Source organism: Capra hircus, chromosome 19, assembly GCF_001704415.2.
Source record: "Capra hircus breed San Clemente chromosome 19, ASM170441v1, whole genome shotgun sequence".
NCBI lineage: Eukaryota > Metazoa > Chordata > Mammalia > Artiodactyla > Bovidae > Capra > Capra hircus.
Genome location: NC_030826.1, coordinates 22,695,632 through 22,713,771, shown reverse-complemented (window position 1 = coordinate 22,713,771; position 18,140 = coordinate 22,695,632). Strand labels below are relative to the sequence as shown.

Here is an 18,140-nt window from a genome sequence, read left to right as displayed (position 1 = left end):
GGTTTAATTAATGCAGGTGGACATATACTGGTTAATATCTGGGTTAACTGCATGTTCACTATTATTTACTCACATATATGTTTTAGTTGTATATTCATTACTGATTACCTACTCCTCCTAGTAAGCTGCCCTTTCAGTCATGGCAGGTATCCTCCAGGGTTCACCTCAGCAACTGGTCCACAGTGGTTCTCGATATGTGCTTGAACAGGAATGCCATGATGATGTTTGTTTTTAATTTTTTTTAATTTAATTTATTAATTTTTTGGCTGTGCTGAGTCTTCACTGCTGCTCGGGCTTTTCTCTAGTTATGGTAGTGGTGGTGGTTGGTGGTTTAGTTGCTAAGTTGTGTCCAGCTCTTGCAACCCCATGGACTGTAGCCCGCCAGGCTCCTCTCTCCGTGGGATTCTCCAGGCAAGAATACTGGAGTGGGTTGCCACTGCCTTCTCCTATGTTCTTACTTTAAAAAGAACTGCAGTATGAAAGACTCTGAGAGGAACACAACTGGAGGCAGGGAGAAAAACAGAACTGACGGGGGCCGGAATTAGCACAGTCTCGATGGACATTAAATAGAATAGACAGGGAATGTCCCTGACAGGCTAGTGGTTAGTGCTCCAAGCTTCCACTGCAGGAAGCAGAGGTTCAACCCCTGGTCACAGAACTAAGATCCCACATGCTGCACAGCACAGCAAAAAAAAAAAAAAAGGTAGCCAGTCTGGGCCAGTAGTTACAACAACAGCGAGCCCAACCTCACTGTGATGTATTCTTTAAATGGTCTGCTGTGTTTTGGATTTTCACATACAACTCATCAGTTCATGCACCTTTAGCAGGTTTTCATATGAAGGCTATATTATTTCAATAAAATAAGCTTGAAACTATCTGTTCCTGAACATTACATACAGACTCACTATTTTAAAACTCTGATAGGTATTTAGTGGTGGATATTTAACTACTTTCCAAAATTATTCAAATTACTCCAGAACACAGAAAAAAACGGAAGGCTTGTTCATCATTTGGTATTATCCCAATACCAAAACCTAAAAAAAAAAAACTAAAAAACCCGCTAACTTTATTCTGTAACATACATACATCCTAAATAAAACATTGGTAAGATAAACCCAGCAGCACACGAAAAGAATACACACAACACCAACTTGGAGAAAACACAGACGGCAAGGACACATTGCAACCTGATACAGATACAATCAGCACAACTGAGACTGTGGAGACACTGCATGAGGACAAAGGACCAAGGACCTGGCTTCCTCAACAGATGAGCACTCAGGGGAGGAAAAGGAGATGGAGGAGGCATCTACACTCACAGACTTAAAAGAACTGTCAGCCTACTACACTATGAGCTCCCCTTTGGATCCTGATACAGATAAAGTATTCACACACACACACACACACACACACACGAATACCTGGATACTGAACAGTGACAGAATATTTGGTATTTTAGGCACTAAAATAAGAGTTTTTTAAAAAGAACTACTACCTTTAAAAAATATATGCTAGGGACTTCCCAGCCACAAGGGACCACATATTACAAGACTTCATTTATGTGATATGTCCAAAATAAGCAAATGCTATAGAGACAGAAAGTAGATCCATGGCTGTCTAGGGTTGGGGAGGATGGGGTGTTTGGGGGTGATAGCTAAAGGGTGCAGGGTTTATTTGGTGGGTAACAAAATATTCTAAAATTAATTGTGGTAATGGCTGGACAACTCTGTGTATAATAAAAACTATTTTACACTTTAAACAGATGAATTGTATGGGGTACGAACTATATCTCAAGAAGATGTCACAAAAAAGGAAGAGAGAAAAAAAGAGAAAGACCAACTCTGGCACAGAAACAGGACTAGACAAACAGATCGATGGAAAAGATGGTAAACAGAACAGAGCCAGATCAATGGAATACTGGTCTCTATCTACTTTCATCACCAACCAGCAATTCTCCACGTAGCTATCAGAATCATCTCTTGGAAAGTTTAAAATCTTTAAATCAGATCATACCAATACTCTGCCGCTCAAAAGTCTATAGTTTCCCATCATACTCAGAATAAACTCCTTACCGTAGACCTTCCATGATATGGACCATCCATTTGGGAAAAACTAAGCTAAATTCTTTCTTTATATCCCATATAAAAGTAAACTTCATATCAAATCACTATGTTGTACACCTGAAACTAATACTATAAATCAACTATACTTCAATAATAACAAAAACCCAAACTTTAAATAACTTAATCCAAGTGCTTTTAAAACTAAAAAGCAGAAACAAAATCAAATCTTAGATGAGCTGCTGCTGCTGCTGCTGCTAAGTCACGTCAGTTGTGTCCGACACTGTGCGACCCCACAGACGGAAGCCCACCAGGCTCCCCCATCCCTGGGATTCTCCAGGCAAGAACACTGGAGTGGGTTGCCATTTCCTTCTCCAATGCATGAAAGTGAAAAGTGAAAGTGAAGTCGCTCAGGCGTGTCCGACTCTTAGCTATCCCATGGACTGTAGCTCACCAGGCTCCTCTGTCCATGGGATTTCCCAGGCAAGAGTACCCATTGCCTTTTCTGTAGATGAACTGAAGTTTACTTAAAAAAAAAAAAAATTTCACCAGGAGTGTGTGAAGCAAAGAAATGTTTTTATAATCCAGTCAGGAAGCTTCCTAAGCAAAATTCAGAAGCCATAAAGAAAAAAATGGACAAAACTAACTATATTTTTAAAAAGTTATTAACTCCTTATCATAAGACACCATAAACAGACTATGATACAGTGAGATAAAAGAATTAGTTGATACCCCTCATTTATAAAAAGCTTCTCCCTACCCTACCCTCAGCACACACATAAAAGACAAAGTATATAATCAAATGCTATTCAGAGAAGAACTACAAATATCAGTAAATATATGAAAAGATACTTGCCCTCACACACAGAATTTCCTATTATATTTTAAATTAAAATAATGATTAGCAATTATTTTTTAAAAATCTGTAATACCTAGTACAATATGCCAACAAGGTTAAGGGGAAATGGTTATTTTTTTCCCCTAAAAAACAGATTTGTTGAAATATAACTCATATACCATAAAACTCACCCTTTAAAAGTATAATTCAGGGGTGGGAGGTGGAAGGGAGGGTCAAGAGGGAGGGGACATATGTATACCTATGGCTGGTTCATGTTGATATATGGCAGAAACCAACACAATTCACTTCAGTCACTCAGTCCTGTCTGACTCTTTGAGACCCCATGAACTGCAGCACGCCAAGCCCCTTGTCCATCACCAACTCCCAGAGTTTACCCAAACTCATGTCCACTGAGTTGGTGATGCTATCCAAGCATCTCATCCTCTGTCGTCCGCTTCTCCTCCCACCTTCAATCTTTCCCAGCATCACAGTCTTTTCAAACAAGTCAGTGCTTCACATCAGGTGGCCAAAGTATTGGAGTTTCAGCTTCCACATCAGTCCTTCCAATGAACATTCAGGACTGATCTCTATTAGGATAGACTCATTGGATCTCCTTTCAGTCCAAAAGACTCTCAAGAATCTTCTCCAACACCACAGTTCAAAAGCATCAATTCTTCGGTGCTCAGCTTTCTTATAGTTCAAATCTCATATCCATATATGACTAATGGAAAAACCATAGCCTTGACTAGATGGACCTTTGTTGGCAAAGTAATGTTTCTGCTTTCTAATATGCTGTCTAGCTTGGTCACAACTTTTCTTCCAAGGAGTAAGTGTCTTTTAATTTCATGGCTGCAGTCACCATCTGCAGTGATTTTGGAGCCCGGCAAAATAAAGTCTGTCACTGTTTCCACTGTTTCTCCATCTATTTGCCATGAAGTAATGGGGCCGGATGCCATGATCTTAGTTTTCTGAATGTTGAGCTTTAAGCCAACTTTTTCACTCTCCTCTTTCATTTTCATCAAAAGGCTCTTTAATTCTTTACTTTCTGCCATACGGGTGGTATCATCTGCATATCTGAGGTTATCGATATTTATCCTGGCCATCTTGATTACAGCTTGTGCTTCATCTAGCCCAGCGTTTCTCAGGATGTACTCTGCATATAAGTTAAATAAGCAGGGTGACAATATACTGCCTTAATGTACTCCTTTCCCTATTTGGAACCAGTCTGTTGTCCCATGTCCGGTTCTAACTGTTGATTCTTGACCTGCATATAGATTTCTCAGGAGGCAGGTCAGGTGGTCTGGTATGTCCATCTCTTTCAGAATTTTCCACGGTTTGTGATGATCCACACAGTCAAAGGCTTTGGCATGGTCAATAAAGCAGAAATAAGATGATTTCTGGAACTCTCTCACTTTTTTGATGATCCAATGGATGTTGGCAATTTGATTTCTGGTTCCTCTGCCTTTTCTAAAACCAGCTTGAACATCTGGAAGTTCATGGTTCATGTATTATTGAAGCCTGGCTTGGAGAATTTTGAGCATTACTTTGCTAACATGTGAGATGAGTGCAATTGTGTGGTGGTTTGAGCATTCTTTGGCATTGCCTTTCTTAGGGACTGGAAAGAAAACTGACCTTTTCCAGTCCTGTGGCCACTGCTGAGTTTTTCAAATTTGCTGGCATATTGAGTGCAGCATTTTCACAGCATCATCTTTTAGGATTTGAAAAAGCTCAACTGGAATTCCATCACCTCCACTAGCTTTGTTTGTAGTGATGCTTCCTAAGGCCACTTGACTTCACATTCCAGGACATCTGGCTCTAGGTGAGTGACCACACCGTCGTGATTATCTGGGTCATGAAGATCTGTTTTGTACAGTTCTTCTGTGTATTCTTGCCACCTCTTCTTAATGTCTTCTGCTTCTGTTAGATCCATACCATTTTTGTCCTTTATTGACCCCATCTTTGCATGAAATGTTCCCTTGGTATCTGTAATTTTCTTGAGATCTCTAGTCTTTCCCATTCTATTGTTCTCCTCTATTTCTTTGCACTGATCACGCTGATCATGGAGAAAGGCTTTCTTATCTCTCCTTGCTATTCTTTGGAACTCTGCATTCAAATGGGTATATCATTCCTTTTCTCCTTTGCTTTTCATAGATATTTGTAAGGCCTCCTCAGTCATTTTGCTTTTTGCATTCCTTTTTCTTGGGGATGGTCTTGATCCCTGTCTCCCGTACAGGGATCTGGAGAAGGCCAATCCCTTCTCCAGAAAGCAATTATACTTCAATCTAAAATAAATAAAATTTAAAAACTATATAATTCAGCAGTTTTTCATATATTTACAGAGTTGGGCAAGCATCACCATGACCTAACTTCTGATTGTTTTACCACCTTAAAAAGAAACCCTGTGCTCCATGGCAGTAACTCTCCATTCCCCCACCACGGGGAACCAGGAATCTAACCCGTGTCTGTTGCCTATTTGGAAACAGGTCCCCTTATACAAGGATCAAGAGTATGTCAATTGGTTTAATTTCTACAACAGATGTCCCCTGACCCCCACAATTCTAATTCTTGTAATCAACTCTGATTAAGTAACAGCATGAACATGTAAAGATAAACGTACAAGGATGACTGCTAAAGCCCTGGCTGGAATAAACCAGTGACCATCAATCACTGGAATAAACCTGGAATAAAGGAATAAACCTGGTCGCACATACACACTCAAGTTTTCAGCAGAGGTAGGAAGGAACACATGGCATCCACCCGTGACTGGAGAGAATGGAGCTCGAGTTTTTATTCTCAATCACAGCAAAGCTCTCCACCCTCCCCTATCCCATGTTCTAGAGGAGAGACCGTGGATAGAAGGTACTACTCAAGCAATCCAGGGCAGCCCGGCGTGGCAGATAATAGGTCCCAAGTGAGAAGGTTGGCAAGGAGATCGACCTAGCCTAGACTATGTCAGAGCTAATGAAGTCTGGACAGAGCTGTGCATGTTAAGCATGTGTGTGTGTGCGCATGTTAAGCCGCTTCAGTCAAGTCTGACTCTCTGCGACTCTGTCGACTGTAGCCCACCAGGCTGCTCTGTCCATGGGGATTCTCCAGGCAAGATCACTGAAGTGGGTTGCCATGCCCTCTTCCAGGGGATCTTCCCGATAGGAACTGAACCTGAGTGTCTTATGTCTCCTGCATTGGCAGGCATAAGATAAAAAGAAATAACACAGCAGCAATGTAACACACAATAGGACATAAAAATAAAAGGAACAGAGGCAGCAGAGACAATTAAGAATCCAATCCAGAAAAAAGCATAAGCCAAGAAACGGAATACTTTCCAAGTGTGGCTTGCAAAATAAGACTAAGAATTCAGTAAAAGTCAAAAGATGAGAAGAAACAAGAGACTGAGAAGAAACGAGAGCTTGAAAAGTTAAGGGAGGGCTTCCCTGGTGGCTCAGTGGTGAAGTATCTGCCTGCCAATGCAGGAGACACGGGTTTGATCCCTGATCGGCAAAGATTTCATGTTCAGAGCAATTAAGCCCCAGCGCCACAACTACTGAGCTTGTGCTCTGAAGCCCAGGAGCAGCAACTACTGAGCCCACGTGCCCCAGCTCCTGAAGCCTGAGTGCCCCAGAGCCCATGCTCCGTAACAAGAGAAGCCAACGCAATGAGAAGCCCGAGCACAACCAGAGAGTAGCCCCTGCTCTCCACAACTAGAGAAAAGCTCGCACTGCAATGAAGACCTAGCACAACTGAAAAGAATAAATGAGACAGAGAGAGAGAGAGAGAGAGTGTGTGTGTGTGTCTTTAAAAAAAGTTAACGGGCAAGAGAGAACAGAAGCAATATCTAACAAAGACCAAACTATGCCGTGTGTTAGAAAATCTTCAGCCAAGGCATGCCTTAGAAAAAAACGACTAGAGCAATCTGAAGACATATATGGAGAACAAAGTTATCTACATCATAAGTGAAAACTGGAGCTCAAATTAAATAGAAAAGGTCATTAGGAATAACAACAGAAAATTTTCATCAAAAAGAACTGACTGCAGACTGAAAGAGAATACACCATGTACCAGAAAAGAAAAAAAGGAACAACGGACATTGAGACATGACCTGGTTAAATTACTGAACTTGAAAACCAAAGAATTCTTCCCTCTGATGCACAGAATTCATTCACGCTTCATAAATTGTCTTAATGATGCCCTTGACAGAGAAAGGATCCAGGATCACGTGTTATATTTAATTACCCTATCTCTTTAGACTTCTTCAATGTTTGAAACTTGAAAATCAGTTATTTTATAAAATGTCCATCAATTTACCCTAGGCTTCCTCGTGACTGGATACAGATTATGCATCTTTGGCAATAATATAACAGGACTGGAAAAGGTCAGTTTTCATTCCAATCTCAAAGAAAGGCAATGCCAAAGAATGCTCAAACTACCACACAACTGCACTCATCTCACACACTAGCAAAGTAATGCTCAAAATTCTCCAAGCCAGGCTTCAACAATACGTGAACCATGAACTTCCAGATGTTCAAGCTGGTTTTAGAAAAGGCAGAGGAACTAGAGATCAAATTGCCAACATTCGCTGGATCATCAAAAGAGCAAGAGAGTTCCAGAAAAACATCTATTTCTGCTTTATTGACTATGCCAAAGCCTTTGATTGTGTGGATCAGTTTGTGGTATGTGGATCACCACAAACCGTGGAAAATTCTGAAAGAGATGGGAATACCAGACCACCTGACCTGCCTCCTGAGAAATCTATATGCAGGTCAAGAAGCAACAGTTAGAACTGGACATGGAACAGACTGGGTCCAAATAGGGAAAGAAGTACATCAAGGCTGTATACTGTCACCCTGCTTATTTAACTTATATATGCAGAGTACATCCTGAGAAATGCTGGGCTGGATGAAGCACAAGCTGGAATCAAGATTGCTGGGAGAAATATCAATAACCTCAGATACACAGATGACACCACCCTTATGGCAGAAACTGAAGAAGTAAAGAGCCTCTTGATGAAAGTGAAAGGGGAGAGTGAAAAAGTTGGCTTAAAGCTCAACATTCAGAAAACTAAGATCATGGCATCCAGCCCCATCACTTCATAGCAAATAGATGGGGAAACAGTGACAGACATTATTTTTGGGGGCTCCAAAATCACTGCAGATGGTGATTGCAGCCATGAAATTAAAAGACGCTTACTCCTTGGAAAAAAAGTTATCACCAACCTAGACAACATATTAGAAAGCAGAGACATTACTTTGCCAACAAAGGTCCATCTAGTCAAACCTTTGGTTTTTCCAGTAGTCATGTATAGATGTGAGAGTTGGACTGTGAAGAAAGTTGAGCACCAAAGAATTGATGCTTTTGAACTGTGGTGTTGGAGAAGACTCTTGAGAGTCCCATGGACAGCAAGGAGATCCAACCAGCCCATCCTAGGGGAGATCAGTCCTGAATATTCATTGGAAGGACTGATGCTGAAGCTGAAACTCCAATACTTTGGCCACCTGATGTGAAGAACTGACTCACTAGAAAAGACCCTGATACTGGGAAGGATTGAAGGTGGGAGGAGAAGGGATGAAAGAGGATGAGATGGTTGGATGGCATCACCGACTCAATGGACATGAGTTTGAGTGAACTCCGGGAGTTGGTGGTGGACAGGGTGGCCTGGTGTGCTGCAGTTCATGGGGTTGCAAAGAGTCGGACATGACTGAGGTCTGAACTGAACTGACACTATATTCTCATTGCATCCAATCAGGTAACACGTTGACTTCTCTTTGTCCCATTATCGGTAATATTAATGTCAACAACTGGAATAAGGTGCCATCTGCCAGTTTTCTCTGCTATAAATTGCTTCTTTTCCTTTTACAACTAATAATTATGCTGTGTGGGGCAGGGGGATATACTTTAACCCTAAAAATAACTTGTTCCTCATCAAACTTTCACCACCTGTTTCAGCATCTGCAGTCAGCTGAATGAACACCCCTGACAGAAATACATCCACATCCTAACGCCTAGAACCTTCTATGGCAAAAAGGGACTCTGCAGGTGTGATTTAATTATGGACTGAAGTGGCGATTTTATCCCAGACTATCCAATGGGCCCTAAAAGCAACTATAAACATCCTTCTAAGAAGAGGGAAAATGGAGTTCCCTGGTGGTCCAGAGTTAGGACTCCACACTTCCACTGTAGGGGACACAAAGTCGATCCCTGCCTGGCCAACTAAGATCCCACAAACTACACTGTGCAGTCAAAAGAAAAAAAAGGAGGAGGAGGTAAAGGCCGACTTGGTACAGACAGAAGGGATAACGTGACCATGGAGGGAGAGACTGGTGGGATGCAGCCACAAGCCAAGGAATGCTATTTACCACCAGGAGCTGGAAGAGGCAAAGAATGGATTCTCCCATAGAGCTCCTAGGAGGAGTCTCGCCCAGCCAACACCATGGTCTCTGCCCAGGGAAACTGATGTCAACTCCTGGCTTCCAGAAATTATTCCAGAAATAAGTTCTTTGTTTTAAACTATCAAACATGTGGTATTTGGCTAGAGCAGCCACAGGAAACTTACACAGCACCTATTAAATGTTTCCTGCATATATGACGGTTGCCAAATGGTGATTTTCTAATTCCGTCGATCCATCTACATTTTTAGATGGCATTCCATCGTAAGAAAAGCTTTCTGTTCCCCCTCATGTATTCATTTATTCAGTAAGGACTTATGAATTCCTACTTTATTCAGTAAGTTGTAATACTACTATTTTTATTTACTTTGGCTTTTTTATTTTTTTAAATTTTTTAGCCACACCGTACAGAATGAAGGACCCTAGTTCCCCAATCAGACTGAACCAGGAACCATGGCAGCGAAAGTGCCGAGCATCAACCACTAGATTGCCAGGAAACGCAGTTTTACTTTCTAAACTGCCCTAGATTTGGCAAGTATGACTCTGCATGCCACCAAAAAAAAGTATTTCAGCAATGGTTACTCAGGTGTGACTCACAGTTCTGTTCATCACTGTGTCTCTAGCATGGAGCATCATACAGGTACTCTACAGTACTCTCTGTTGGCTGAAGAAAGTGTTTACTATGAAAGATTGAAGGCTGCAGAAAAGGGGCAGTGTTACAGAATGAATTACATCTTCTTTTGCCCTAAAAAGTGACCCTTTTTTCATTAAAAGATACTTAAAGAGGGAATCCTAGAATCAGTGCTGCCGAAGAGATTAGAAATATGAGTTCTACATTTGGCTTTAATTTCCTGCTCTGAAATTTCCAGTTTGGTTCCACATGTCTGTCCTATCGGTGTCCCGTTTTCAGTCACCTGAGTTCAGAACTCAATAGCTCTGAACTCTTGGCTGACAGCTCAGCACTGCCTCTTTGATTCCTAATTGAATTCTGGCATCCAATAAACTTCTATGTTCAAAAATTAGCCCCCGCTTTACAACACAATACAACCGGAAAAAAACATACCACAGGGACTTCCCTGGTGGTCCAGGACACACAGGTTTGACCCCTACTTGGGGAACTATGATCCCACATGCCCCGGAGCAACTAAGCCTGCTCATGACAACTGAGGAGTCTGAGCACTCTAATGAAAGATCCTGCATGCTGCAACTAAGACCCGATGAAGCCAAATAAATAAATACAAAAAACCAAAAACAAAAACAAAAAACACATACCTTCCATCTTTCAGCGTGTTCACAATAAATCGGTTAATCTGGCAAATACAGTTGCTAGACAATTGCTCTTCCTCAACAAGAGGGTTCAGCTGTGTTGCCAACATGAAAGCTGAAAGCACAGAGACTACTTTAGTCTCTAAGACATTTCAGTCATGACAGTCTAAAAGCTGATCATACTTGTCCCAGCAAAAGAAAAAACAAAGCCTTAAATGACATTGCCGAAATTAAAACTACTCAGACTCTGTACGGTTAAAAAACAGTAATAAGTTGCTGTGCATTTAACACCTGCTGCTTTGATGAAATTAAGTATTTCCTGTAGTGCCCCAAATCATCTTTTCAATCATTCAGGTTTCATGACAAAGACTAAAAAAATCTCTCTTCTAGGTCCCTCATCTTGTGACTAGAGATAGTAAGTATATATTCTGCAAATTCTCTTTCTCCCTGTAAAGCTTCCAATGCAGAAATAAAACCCCAAAAAGACAAGTATAGGACAGCTAACCCATCATACCCACTAAATGTCAATATCATCCTTAGAGAAATTAATCAAAGAAAGCACAGAGCACCACTTAGAGAAAATTAATTAAGCCAAGTGGCAGCTTTGCACTAGACCCAGTCTATTGTTAGAATGCGCTCTGCCAGCTGCAATTCTGTCTGACTGAAGACACAGCCAAGCAAATGTAGACTTCTGGAATGTTCCAATTACTGCAATCAGGTTGTTGGGTGTGCTTTCATTATTAAAATACAAACTCCTAGATTTATATATCATACGTACAAGACAGAGTATTCAATCCGTCACTCATAAGCAGTCGGTAACGGGGTGGACTGTTGCCTGTAGTAATGGGACGGATGTTCTAGGAGAGAAAACACGATTCGTTAGCCAGGTTGTCTGCCCAGTCCCCAGGGACAAGTAACCCTAAGCGGCAGGAGAGTGGGTTTGCCATTAGTCCCACAGAAACAGAGCTGCTTGCCCACTCTCTTGACACCTAAATCCAAGCAAAAGAAAACTGGACTTGATGATTCTCCCACCAACCTCTCTCTACTAACATTATTAAACACGACATAGATAAAAACAAAATAAGTTGCCAATACTCTTGTGTTCTCTCTCCCCTAACTCAAATTTGATTGAAAATTTAATTTAAAAAAAAAAAGAACATACAAGGCGGCCAATATAGGTAAGGCACTATGTAGGAAACATGATAAAAATACAAATGGGGCTGGGGGGCTGGGAAATCCTTCCCCTGAAGAGGCTTACAACTGGGGTGAAGGTGGAGGCAGAGAATAGCAGAGGTGTGCACATAATGACATGGGAGCAGAGCCAAGACATTTATTTCAGCTTGAAGAAAATCAGAGGCAGCTTTCTGAAGAAAATGAAATACGAAAACAGCCTTAAGAAGACTGGCAATGAGTTTGGGAGCAACAGGGAGACAAACCATCGGACCTACTGACTCAGAATCTGCAATCATGGTCCAGAATTCTGCTCCTATTGATTTTTAAAATCCTCAGCAAAATTTGAGAACTCCTTAAATGACTGATAGGGTTAATGAAGAATTTTAAGCAGACAAGTTCTTTTCAGGTAAAGAGCTCCAGAAGCCAGATATGAGGCAGATCTGAGCAAGACAAACCCCAGGGCAGAACAACCAAGGAGGAAGAAGTAATGGTGTGTTTTTGTTGTTGTTGTTGTTTAGTCCCTAAGTCAGGCCTGACTCTTTTGTAACCAGACTAGTCCGCCAGGTTCCTCTGTCCATGGGGTTTCCCAGGGAAGAATACTGGAGCTGGTTGCCATTTCCTTCTCCAGGGGATCTTCCCAACCAAGGGATCGAACCCAAGTCTCCAGCATTGGCAGACAGGTTCTTTGCTGCTGAGCCACCAGGAAAGCTCACATTCTATATTATGTAGAGATTATTTCACTCTAGGCTCTACTGACTTTGAAGGGTTTATAGGAATCCTATAATCTCCAGATGCTCACAGGTAGCAGGTGTTCATGTTATAAGATTCTAATACTTTATCTAGAATGCTAAAAAATGACAGGTACAAAGGCAACATTTATGAATAACGGAATGACGACGCACTGAACTTGGGTTAGAAAGCTGTTCCTAAGATGAGATAATCAAGAGCAGGGGTTCAGCAGGTGGGCTCTGGAGTCAGACCACCTGGGTACAAATCAGGGTTCTACTGCTTCCTACTGTATAAACTGGACAAGTCACTTCCTCTCTGAGCCTCAGTTTCCTTATCTATGAAAGGGGAATAACAACTATGTTGTAGCAAAAACAGAAATGATACTTTCCTTAAATAAAAATGGGTAGCAATACAGTATCCACCAATTGTGGAAAGAACAGAAAGGCAAAGCTTCAAACTGGAACCTCCAGAGGTCAAACTCTGACTAACATAACAGTAAAAATAAAGCCCAGTTTCTCTCCCAGAGTTACAACATGGACTAGACTAATTTTGTGATGATGAAGAGAATTTAGAGTGGACAAATTTCCTAAAGTGGACTGTATGTCCTCTATGAAATATAATTTATAATTATATGTAAGTTCAAAAAATGTTTGACATAAAAATATGGAGGTACTCACAATGACTTGGAGGATGGGTTTTATAGATGTATCTCCCTGTTGCATGATGGCCTGAAAAAGTAAAAACGGATTCTTGTGAGACAGGTGTTCAAATCATGATTAAAACTTGATGATTTTTAGTTTGGTATCTGGGATAAACCACAGATAATATTATTAAAAGACCCTTTTCAGAGCTTACCATTTGAGACTACACTTTAAGTTCTTTATCACTCTGGACAAATTATAAAAGTGGGATTCATACTTACCAACAATATACATTTACTTCATGCATGTATTCATAAAATAGTGGTATCATATATGTACTCATTATTCATAATAGCACATTTATTTCCCTACATTGCCCATTAATTGGGAATCAGACAAATAAGTATAGCAACCCTTAACACAGAGTATTATGCAGCCTCAAGAAATTGTTTACATACCAGTAGTTGCCTCTTGTGAGAGGAACTGGGTAATGGGGGATACATCACCCAGTTGGAGGCAGACCTTGCACTGTGTCCTTTTATACTTTTTGAATTGTCCAAATTCATCAAACTGCATATGGCTTGATGTACTACTGCTTACAGTTTGATGTATTACAAACTGATAGTGTGCAAACCTTATGCAACATAATTTCTACTTTATGTAAATCTAATTAAACTTCAGTAAATGTGATCTTTATTTTGGCCATGCCCCGCAGCATGTGGGAACTTAGATTTTGACCAGATCAAACCTGAGCCCCTTGTACTACACTGGAAACACAGAACCGTAACCACTGGCCTGCCAAGAAGTCTGATTTTTAAGTAGCCGTTTCTGGGGAACAGAATTAGGGGCAGGGGCACATCAGTAACTTCATCAAGCACCTTTCTGTTCTACCTGAGTCTAAAACAGGTATGCATGTATTTCTTTACTACTCTTAATATTTGTACCATCAATAGTGAATATAAGACTCACTCTTCTGGGACATATAACATGACATATACACTTAGGACAGAACTGACTTAAATTTACCAAATTACCATTGCTAGTAAAAATACAAAGCAACGATGGTGATCATTTTGTAATGTACAGAAATATCAAATCACTATGTTGTGCATATTACACTTCAGAAACAAACAAGCAAATGAACAAACTCAAAGAAAAAAAAGAGATCAGATTTGTGGTTACCAGAAGCAGGAAGTAGAGGGAGGAGGAACTGAACAAATCTATTCGAAAGGTACAAACTTCCAGTTGTAAGATAAGTACCAGGCTTGATGTAATATACAATAGGATTAATATAATTAACGACGCTAAATATGAAAGTTGTTAAGAGAGTAAGTCCTAAGAGCCCTCATGGCAAGGAAAAAAATACTATTTTTCCTTTTGCATGTGTGTGTGGTGACAGGTGTTCACTAAACTGATTGTGGTAACGGTTTCACGATGTGAGTCAGATCATTATGCTGTACACTTTAAACGTACACAGTGCGGTATTTCAATTACATCTCCATAAAACTGTAAGGAAAAAAAATACAAAGCAACAGAAGGTAATGCTCAAAAGTATGTGTTCAAATCCTCAGCTCGCACACAAACTAATTCTCTGTATCTTAATTTCTTCGTCTGTAAGATGGGGTTAATGATAAAAATCTACCTTACAGGGTTACTGTAAGTACTGACTATAATGAAATATCTGGCACATTGGAAATGATCAAAAATATTAGTTCCCTTCCCCTCTCTTTGTATTACCTAATTACTTAAGACAGAAATACTATTTGTTCTATTTACCACAATAGTTCCATGAATAATCTCTTATGTTAGCTCTTGCTGAAAATGTCCCTAATATTTGTGTGCGATAGTTGCTTGCCCTTTGGGGGTCTATGTCTTTTGAACTAAAATATTACTTTAGATGAGGAATTTGACAATGGTTCTCTACCAACACACACACATAAATTTTCATTGTCGTTTATGAACAAGATCTAAGTAATACTACAATTTTGAACGTGACAAAAACTCAGCAAATTATTTAAATAATACCTTAGTCACTGTTTTTAAAAGTAAAGAACAACTCCTAATTTGTCTTAAAGATGCAGGGTTGCAGCTATAAAGGAGACAAGGACTACAATTTGCAATCACTTCTCAAGGTTAATTATTTTTAATGTATTAAAATATTCACTCCGCTTTGCCAAAAAAAATAAAAAATAAAATATTCACTCCGCTTTGCCAACTGTGCCTCTCCATCCACCTCTGTCCCTTTCTTTTCACTGCCTCACACGCAAGTAGTAAACACTTATTGGGCACCTAATACCTGCCAGCACTGCTCCAGGAATCGGGGAGACTGTGTTGGGCAAAAAAAAAGACAGACAAGATTTCAGGCTTCAGAGTGTTTACAATCCAGTCGGGGGGAGAGAGAAAGGAACTGACATTAATGAAATGAACAATATTTAATGTAAAATCATATCTGCGACTGTTAATAATAGGTAACAAGTAATGCACATTTATTATGTATCAGACATGGACTAAGCACTTTAAAGTAATAGCTCATTTAATCCCTCCACTAATCACAGGCAACAGGTACTAGGTATGATTAGCCTGTGACGGAAGAGGAAAGACAAAGTTTAATATCTTGCCTGAAATCATAGATAATAGGTGAACAAGCAGGAATTAGGGTCTGAAAATAAAAGGACTTAAGCCTAGCAAACTGAGTCAAGGAAGAGTTCTTTGAGGAAGTAACTGAGTGGAGACTTGAAGATTATGTTAGTCAACAGGAGAAGAATGAAGAACACCCCGTTGTTAATTAGCTACACTCCAATAAAAAATAAAAAATTTAATAACGACAATAATTTTTTTAAAAAAGCACCACCCAGGCAGTAGGCACAGGTTAAAGAATGTTCAAAGCCCCTGTGGAAGGCAGGAGTATGAAATATACCAGAAATTTACAATTTACATTTAAAAAAGCCAAAAAAAAAGGAAAGAACAGGTAGGAATATGCTGTGTTAGGAATGGAAGGAGGAAGATTATGCTGGGTTAAAGGAAGAAGGCCAGGCACAAACAATGGTGCCTGGAGAGAAGTAGCTGGATTTAAGAGACATGGGTGAAGGCATAACAGACCAAACTTAGGGTGACAGTTTATAGGAAGAATGATTCCACAATTTCTAGCTGGCATAACTTAATGAATAATGGTGCCATGCATCCAGACAGGTGACAGCAGAGGCCCAAATTCAGGAAGATATTAGATTTTCTTTGGAACATGTTGAATTTAAAATGTCTTTGAGATATCAAGTACACAGATGACAGAGGTTTGTCTTTCAGAGTAAAGCTGGCCCTGGACAAAAAAAACTTGTGAGCAACTGACACAGAGACGGTAATTTTATTGTTTTGGGAGAAGAGGGCCTAGGGTTGAGCCTTGAGTAAACAAAAACTTACAGAAGGATCTGAAAATAAGACGGGGAAAGACAAGCCAAGCGGAAAATAAGACGGATTTTCTCCCGCCTTAGAAGAAGATGCTACCGGAAGAAAGCTTTGCCCAATAGTCAAACGCTGCTGAGAACTGATAGATTTAGATCTCCAAAGTGTCTGTTGGACTTAACCCCAGGAGGCACTGCTGACTTCAGCCAGGGTTACAGCGATCAGGGAGGAGAGTCACTAATTCGAGTCGGTTAAAGGGGAATGCGAGGCGAGGAAAAGAACTGAAAACTGACAACTCTTGCAAAAAGTTTCGCTGCGGATGGGGGAAGGGAAGAAAAAAGAGTGGCTGCAGGAGAGAGATGGGGGAAGATCAATCGTTTACTTTGTTTCAGTTCCTTAAGCAGGAAAAGCATGAGCATGTTTAAAAAGATGACGATAAAAATGCGTTAACTGATGATTCTAGGGAGTCATCCAGGGGTTCCTACCCAACCCCCGCTATCACTCCGGCTCCTGTGTTCTCTCCCCCTCCTCCACCCGCACGGCCCCAGGGCCCACAGCCGCCCCGGACCGCGCCCAGCTCGCAGGCGTCGCCTCACCGCAATGGCCCCCTCGCTCAGGTGGCCCACCATGGTTCCGCTGCAACAACTCCCGCGCTCCGGCTCCCCCAACACAAGCCTGGCTTTACTCCCGGGGACCCGCGCGCTCCAAGGCGATTGGCCGGAGGAGCTGCGTGAACCGCCCCCGCCTCCCGACGTGCGCACGGCACGGGGCGCTCTGAGGGCCAAGCAGCCGCCGCATTGGCTGAGGCGCGGCACGCGGCTCACGTGACCCACCGGAGGCCGGGTCCCGAGCCTTGTTGCGGGATGGCGGGGGCCTAGGGGCGGGGCGCCGAGCGCTGGGGCGCGCGAACCGTGACGCGGGCGCCGCCAAGGGCGCAGGGCGGAGGGGTTCCGGGAGCTTTCCCCGCGGGCTCTAGGAAACGTACCGCGCTCGGCCTTTGGCGGGCAGCCACAGACTGCTAGCCCAGAGGAGTGTTCGAGGGGTTCCCTGATAATTCTGCTACTGAAAGTAGTCAAAGCAGTGACTCGCTTCTTTCAGCAACCCCGAGCTGAGCTCCCGCAGGTGCCAGACCCTGAGCTGGGCACAGTGGGGGGTCTCTCAAGGTAAATAAGACCTGGTCCCTACTCCCAGAGGGGAGCACAGTATGTCGAGGGAGTTTCTGCTGTGAGTAGCCTTAACTCAGTGTAGACGTGGTTTGGGCCCCAGGAGAGACGCAGTGTGCTCTTGTCGTCACAGGTGCCAAAATCAGGGAAGGCTTCTCGGAGTAGGAACCATTTGAACTGAGTCTTGAAGGATGTGCGCAAATTCGGATAGTGGGGTATAGAGGAAAAAGCGAGACTTGATCAGAAAGTAGGTCAGGGGTCAAATGATAAAGGGTTTGTACTGGGCTTCCCCAAGTTCTAGGAGGAGCATCAGTGAATTTAAGGCAGAGAATTGACATCGGTCTCACTATGGAGGATGGACTAAATTGGGAAGGGGGAACGGGGAGGGATAGTCTGAGGGCCTGAAGACTAATTATGACACTCGAGAAAGAATGTCAGACAGGAAATAGTGAGGGCATGAACTAAGGGAGGGACCTCGGGATTGAAAAGAAAAA

At 41.7% G+C, this 18,140-nt stretch overlaps 2 protein-coding genes across 2 annotated transcripts in view; one reads left to right on the top strand and one right to left on the bottom strand.

Annotated features, from left to right (window-relative positions):
• RPA1 (replication protein A1) overlaps positions 1-17,223 on the bottom strand; it is a 44,438-nt gene extending 27,215 nt beyond the window's left edge. Inside the window, exons 1-4 of the mRNA XM_018064402.1 lie at positions 17,080-17,223; positions 13,124-13,174; positions 11,323-11,401; positions 10,551-10,659 (exon numbers count right to left, since the gene is read on the bottom strand). Of these exons, the coding sequence (XP_017919891.1) occupies positions 10,551-10,659; positions 11,323-11,401; positions 13,124-13,174; positions 17,080-17,112 (272 nt within the window). The 5' untranslated portion in view covers positions 17,113-17,223. The remainder of the gene's footprint in view (positions 1-10,550; positions 10,660-11,322; positions 11,402-13,123; positions 13,175-17,079) is intronic.
• The window catches only part of SMYD4 (SET and MYND domain containing 4), a 38,867-nt gene continuing 38,044 nt past the window's right edge, over positions 17,318-18,140 (top strand). The window contains exon 1 of the mRNA XM_005693318.3: positions 17,318-17,646. The gene's annotated coding sequence lies outside the window, so the exon portion shown is untranslated. The remainder of the gene's footprint in view (positions 17,647-18,140) is intronic.